The sequence below is a fragment of the Pteropus alecto genome, unplaced genomic scaffold, assembly GCF_000325575.1.
Source record: "Pteropus alecto unplaced genomic scaffold, ASM32557v1 scaffold160, whole genome shotgun sequence".
NCBI classification, from domain to species: Eukaryota; Metazoa; Chordata; class Mammalia; order Chiroptera; family Pteropodidae; genus Pteropus; species Pteropus alecto.
This window is the reverse complement of record NW_006429864.1, coordinates 2,721,715-2,728,552: the sequence shown is the minus strand read 5'-3', so window position 1 is coordinate 2,728,552 and position 6,838 is coordinate 2,721,715. Positions and strand designations below refer to the sequence as shown.

Sequence of the window (6,838 nt, the reverse complement as noted above, 5' to 3'; positions counted from 1 at the left end):
GTGCTGTCCAGTGGGGACTTAGTGGGCCAGGCCGGGGTGGACTTTGGCCCGTCCACCCCACCCAAGCTCATGCCCTTCTCCAATCAGCTGGAAATGGTAAGTGGGGGTGGGCGGGGGGGTCTCTGGTAAGGGCAGGCGGGTTGGGACGGCAGGAGAGAGCAATTGAGGGGTGGCGAGCTCAGGGCAGGAAGGGGCAGCAGTGGCCGTCTAAGTGTTTAGATCTCCAAGAGGCCAGAGCGGCATGGTGAGGGCAGACGTGCTCTCAGCCCGCCGTGGAGATCAAAGGTTAGATGGGGAAGCGAAGGTTGGTCAGTCTCCTTCTCCAGGAGTCTCGGGTGAGCCCTTAAGCAGAGAGAAAAGGGGAACTGAAAGGCTTTCTGAGCGTCCCTGGGGTGGCACTGGATTGTCAAGGTGGGACCAACAGCAGCATTTTCGAGTGCACGGGTAGGAGAGGGAGCTCTGTTACCGTCTGGAAGAGCAGACAGAGTCCGCGTGGAGAGCTGGCAGCTTCTGCTAACGGAGCCGTGGAGCTGGGCCTTCCCCTCACTGCTGCCTGGTAGTGCTGCGGCTCCTCTTTCAAGCTGGGCCTGATGAGGGCTGTGAGTTTCTTACCATCGTCTTTAGCAGAAATTAGGAATCCAGCCCTCGTGGCTGGCTCGAGCTCCCGTGGGAACCCCGTGGATGCTGCCCCTGGTCAACCCCCGCCCCACCCTGGCTTTGACGGACCAGGAAGCAGCTCCTCGCGGTTGCATAGATCCTTAATCTTTTCAAACTAAAGGGCTTATAATAATCTACAAAGTACTCTACCTATGACGATGACAATTTTAAGAACAGGGTTGTTACGTCAAGGGATCCTTCCAAGCCTTCGAGGAGGCCACGGTGGTGTCCTCGCTCCTGGCCTACCAGAAGGGGCAGTGGAGGTGACAAAGGGTCAGATTCTACAGGGACGCCATGCTCGCCCAGTCCAGTGCCCCTGCCTGCACTACACAGGTGCAGAGCCAGAGCTGTCCATCACCTCGGGAGGCTGGGACGAGGCTGGGACGAGGCTGGGACGAGGCTAGGACGAGGCTGGGATGAGCTGGTGACAGGTGGCAGTTCACAGGTGATCAGTAAGAACATCCCCCAGGCGCAGAGGAAAGTCTATTGAGAGAGATTCAGCACATTCGGCAGCTTCAGAGCACCAGGCGAGGTCGCCTATGGCCACGACCAGGAAGGGTGCCTCGTGGCCGGCGGGAGGGGAACGTGCGGGGTCAGTGTGGCTCTTTCCTCCCCAGGGCTCGGAGAAGGGTGCGGCGAGGCCCACGGCCTTCAAGCCTGTGCTGCCTCGGTCAGGGGCCATCCTGCACTCCTCCCCCGACAGCGCCAGCCACCAGCTGCACCCTGCCCCTCCGGACAAGCCCAGGGAGCAGGAGCTGAAGCCCGGCCTGTGCTCCGGGGCGCTGTCTGACTCTGGCCGCAACTCCATGTCCAGTTTGCCCACACACAGCACCAGCAGCAGCTACCAGCTGGACCCGCTGGTCACAGCCGTGGGGCCCGCCAGCCGTTTTGGGGGCTCGGCCCACAACATCACCCAGGGCATCCTCCTCCAGGACAGCAACATGATGAGCCTGAAGGCGCTGTCCTTCTCCGACGGGGGCAGCAAGCTGGCGCACCCGAGCAAGGCGGACAGGGGCTCCTCGTGCGTCCGCTCACCCATCCCCACGGACGAGGGCGCCATCCAGGAGCTCGAGCAGAAGCTGCTGGAGAGGGAAGGCGAGCTTCAGAGGCTGCGACGCAGCTTCGAGGAGAAGGAGTCGGCCTCCGGCCAGGCCTACGAGGAGCGGCCGTGGCGCGGCAAGGAGGAGCCCGAGGGCCCGGAGCAGAAGTGCGGCGGCAAGCCCAAGCCAGCCTCGCAGAAGCGCCAGCGTACGCAGCAGGCGCTCCACCTGCAGGTGCTCCAGCTCCAGCAAGAGAAGCGGCAGCTCCGGCAGGAGCTGGAGAGCCTCATGAAGGAGCAGGACCTGCTGGAGACCAGGCTGCGGTCCTACGAGAAGGAGAAGACCAGCTTCGGGCCCGCGCTGGAGGAGACCCAGTGGGAGGTGAGGCGGAGGGCTGGGGGGTGGGGGCGGGGGGCAGTGTTTGGCCGGGCCCTGCCCCTCCTCCAGGTTCTGGCCCGCGGTGTGCGGACGCGAACTGCCCCAGCACGCTGGGCCAAAGGACCGGCTTTATGACCCAAAGGAGGGGCCCCTGGTGACCATGGCAGGGACACGCGTAGTCCGTGCTTCTCACCCTCTCCCGATCTCAGTGCCTGGTGGCCCCCCAGAACTGAATTCATTAACCACGTCGCGGACTGGGAAGCTGGAGCCATGAGTCGTGAGGCCTACCTGGGTGTCTGAGGGCCAGCGCACTTCATCCCCTCACAGGATGCTCAAGAGAAGCACAGCCTGAGTTTAGGCTGGTCCAAGAGCCCAGGGAGAGCGAGTTACTTTTGAGGGGTGGGCCCCCAGACCCTGGAGAGAGTGACCCCACTTGTGGCAGGTCTCAGTGACAGAAGGGGCCACTCCCCATGGAAGAGTCAGTGGGGCTTCTGTTTGGTGTCCGAGATGGACCCGAAGAGAGAGCAAAGGGCCCACGCGCACACCCACACGCGTACGCATGCATGCGCTCAGCTGGAATCGAGGCCTGTGCTCCCCGCCTTGCTGGAGACCCGGCTCACCCCCTGCCCTGCCACCTGAGAGCAGCTCTTCTCACTGGGAGGCCTAGGAGGCGGCTCAGGGCAGGTGGGGGCAAGTACACGGCAGCTCTGCTGTTCACCCCAGGCAGACTCCCCCCTGAGAAGGGGCCGAGGGGTCACTGTGTCTGGTGAGACCAGCGCTGCCACCACCCCCAGAGCACAGGCATCTGTTCGCGCTGGAGCTTCCTGTGCGTATCCTGGAAATGAGAGTGTCAGTGTTCCCAGGAATGGAGGGAAAAGGCCCTTTCCGGAGAAGACACGGGTGGGGACTGGGCAGGTGAGAAGGGAGAGTCACTTCCTGTTTGCCAGGTTCCCCAGACTGGAAAGGATGGAGCCATCGGGGCAGAGTCTTTCCTCCTCCCCATCGACGTTGGCACAGCGGACCCTACCCCAGCCTTCGTTTCTCAGCCAGGGCTCGGGGACACTTTGGGGTACCTCAGAAACATGAGCGCGTACTGGCATTAGGCATCCATCCTTGTTGGTCCAATCTGGAACTGAGCTGGACATTGCTCTGACCTCATTCCCAGCTCGTCCAGTCAAGCTGTATAGTAAAATACTAAATAACAAATTAAACATTTGTAAAAACAGATATATTCAGATACATTTATAATAATAATAATAATTTATAGAGTGTTTGTTAAGTGCCAGGCCCTTGATTCTCTCATCTAATCCTTACATGAAGTAGGCACGGTCACTAATCCTCAATTTACAGTTAAGGAAACTGAGGCACAGAGAGATCGTGATAGCACATGATTTACCCAAGGTCACCACAAGGTAAGTATCAGAACCAGGACTTGATCTTGGCAGTGTGGCCCCAGAGGTCACATTTTTAATCACGACACTATGTTGCCGCTGTGGGAACAGTCACCCGGGTCATGAACGGTCGAGTCAGAGTCCCAAGCCAGGCCCCTGCGTCAGCCAGGACCGAGCTCTTGCCTCCGTGAAACAAGTACAGGCTTGAGCTTGGGAAGCCATCCTTGCCCCGTGGTGGGAGGGGGCGTGGCACAGTGTGCTTAGGGGGCTCACGACAGCAAGCGGGGTTCCACTGTGAGAGGAAAGTGAGGGGGGATCAAGGTGGCTTGGTGGCTTTCCGACTTCCTCCTGGCCTCGTTCCACCAGCTTTCCCAGAGCAGCTGGGGACACTGACACACAGCCAGACTGGCCTTGGTCTTCTGGGCCACCCACAATCCCATACGGCCAAGACCCAGAGATGCGTGGGTCTGCGTAGTGCCTTGGTTTTGTTTGTGGTCCTCGGACACCTTTCGATGGGGAACAGGAGTAGAATGGTGGAGGCCTGGGGGGCAGAGAGAACACGGTAGGTAGCCCATCGTTCGGCAGGCGGGGGTCGTGTCTCCGACCCAGGCCCAGGCGGGGCGGGCGCGTGGCTGGTCCTCATTCCATTAGGAGAGGGGAGCTGGGTGTGTGCAGGGGTGAGGTCAGAGGGTGTGTGCATAAACACGGGTGACAGAGACGTGGCAGATACAGAAATCGACGCCGCCGATGTTCATTGTGGGTGACGGAGCTGCCCGCGGTGGGCGGATGAGACCGCTGACCACTGACTGACACGCAGCCATAGACTTGGGTCTAGATCGAGATTTCGACTCTGACTTGGGGGTGAGACAGGCATGTGGACCAAAGAAGCCAAACTGCAGAATGGAAGGAGCCTCCAGGAGCGGCTTGGCCTCGGGGGCCACCCAGACCGCCATGCTTGGGAACCCTCTGGAGGTTCCGTGTCAGGACAGTTCCATTCCGTGAGGCAGTGACGAGGTCCCTTGCCCTGGGCGAGGCCCTCTCACCTCTTGGCCCTCTCTCTTCTCCCCAACCCCGACCCTCGGCAGGTGTGCCAGAAGTCAGGCGAGATCTCTCTCCTGAAGCAGCAGCTGAAGGAGTCCCAGATGGAGGTCAATGCCAAGGCCAGCGAGATCCTCAGTCTGAAGGCGCAGCTGAAGGACACGCGGGGCAAGCTGGAAGGCATGGAGCTGAAGACGCAGGATTTGGAGGGCGCTCTGCGCACCAAGGGCCTGGAGCTGGAGGTCTGTGAGAACGAGCTGCAGCGGAAGAAGAACGAGTCGGAGCTGCTGCGGGAGAAGGTGAACCTACTGGAGCAGGAGCTGCTGGAGCTGCGGGCCCAGGCCGCCCTGCAGCGGGAGGGCGCCGCCCGGGGGCTGGGGCTGGGCGCTGGGCCCGGGCCCGCCTTCGCCGAGGACATCCCGGCCCTGCAGCGGGAGCTGGAGCGGCTGCGGGCCGAGCTGAAGGAGGAGCGGCAAGGCCACGACCAGATGTCCTCGGGCTTCCAGCACGAGCGGCTGGTGTGGAAGGAGGAGAAGGAGAAGGTGATCCAGTACCAGAAGCAGCTGCAGCAGAGCTACCTGGCCATGTTCCAGCGGAACCAGCGCCTGGAGAAGGCCCTGCAGCAGCTGGCCCACGGGGACGGTGCAGGGGAGCCCCTGGAGATTGCCCTCGAAGGGGCTGACATCCCGTACGAGGACATCATAGCCACGGAGATCTGAGGGGCCTCCTGGGAGGGGGAGAGCTGGGACCTGGCACAGCGAGGCAGGGCAGCTGAGCCTGTCCAGGAGGGCTCCGCTCCCCTCTCCCCTGCTCAGTAACTTGGCTTCTCTGGGCCCGAGGGGCACAGACCTGGGGTCCTCAAGGGGAGGGAGGCGTGGAGGGGAGGGGAGGGACTGCCACACGGCCTCGCCTCCCCTTTCCCACGGTCCAGCCCTCACCATTCTGGAGCCCTCCAGACCTCTAGCTTTCCCAACGGATGGGCCCAGGGGTCTCCGTCATTTGGTTAAGGGCTCCCCAAACCTTGGCCTTTGTTCAAATCCTTAGAGATACCCTCCCCCGAGGATGGGGGCAGCTGCTGTGAAGACCAGTGGCCACCTCTCTTCCGGCCTCTCTTCCCAGAACTTTTCTCCCCCGGATACACAGGGATGCCTTGGGAATCAAAAGAAGCCATTTGTGACCAGAGTCCTTGTAACTCGACCTGGTCACAACCCAAGCTCTTCCTCCGGCTTCGGAGGTGCGAGGGTTGGAGAGGGGTGTGGAGAACTTGGCTTAGCAACGTCAGCCCTGTCCACACCACGTCGAGTCCCAGAAAGGGGCAGGGGCTGGGGGAAAGCTGAAGTGGGGGGTGGCCCAGGAGAGTCTACTCAGCAAGGACAGAGGGGGCAGAGGGAGAAGCAGGTGTCAGGGCCAGAGGCTGCTGGGCCTGCTAACTGGAGCCGAGCAGCCTGGGGCAGCTGGTGGCCTTTGGCCTCAGCGACCACTCTTCTTAAAGCCATAGATACTGAGGACCTGGGCGAGTGCTGGAAGGGAAGACTGAAGGCACATGGCAGAGGCAGGTGTGGCTTTCCAGCTGTCCCAGGGGGAGCATCCACGTAGTTCATGGTGTGGGCTGGCAGCGGGGCCTCGCCACATGGTTCCAGTTGGCCGGAAGCTACTCCGAACTCATTTTCTTCCCCAGAATCAAGCCTTTGCTGGATCCACAATAACCGATGTCCACTAAGATGGCACGGGGTGGTCGGGGCAGCGGCGTCTTTCCCCTCGCGCATCTCTAGTGCGCAGTTCAGACAAGAGTTTTGTCAGGTCACGAGGGGTCCCCAGCGTGCCGATGGCCGGAGCCCCAGGCAGGGAGCGAGAGGTGCAAACACAGCCTTATGAACAGGCCTCCCTCTGCCCTGAGCCCCAAAGAGCCGGACTGTTAAGAAGCCAGAGGCTGCAGCTGCTGGGCGCTGACCACTGCCCGGGGAGGCCGGGACTTCGCTTCTGAAGATGTGAAGAGCTGGGGGAGGACAGAAAGGTAGAGCTTCTCATTCGCTTATTTCAGGAAATTTTCTTTTTTTCTTCTTTCTTCTTTTCTTCCTTTCTTGTCTTTTCAGAAGCAAGCCAGATCTAGCAGGCAGCCAGGCTGTTCCATGTTCTATTTTTGACTGTAGCCACAGCTGCTGTTCTTAGGACAGCCGGCGCTCCTGGCTGCCTGTGCCTCGCGCCTGCCCGCTGGGGGCGCTGCTATGGCCAAGGAGCTGAGAATGTCTGGGCACCGAACCCTGTCTGCCTCCCTGACCTCTGCCCTTCAGCTGTAGGCCCCAGGGTGGGAGCAGGGCTGCTCCTCCCCGCCCC

The 6,838-nt window shown here is 61.2% G+C and overlaps 1 protein-coding gene across 1 annotated transcript in view; it reads left to right on the top strand.

Moving 5' to 3' along the window:
• Positions 1-6,832, top strand: part of LZTS1 (leucine zipper tumor suppressor 1) — a 50,073-nt gene extending 43,241 nt beyond the window's left edge. Inside the window, 3 exon segments of the mRNA XM_025044189.1 lie at positions 1-96; positions 1,275-2,078; positions 4,552-6,832. The exon segment at positions 1-96 is cut by the window's left edge and continues 171 nt beyond it. Coding sequence (XP_024899957.1) covers positions 1-96; positions 1,275-2,078; positions 4,552-5,223 — 1,572 coding nt within the window. The 3' untranslated portion in view covers positions 5,224-6,832.
• Positions 6,833-6,838: the final 6 nt, after the last annotated feature.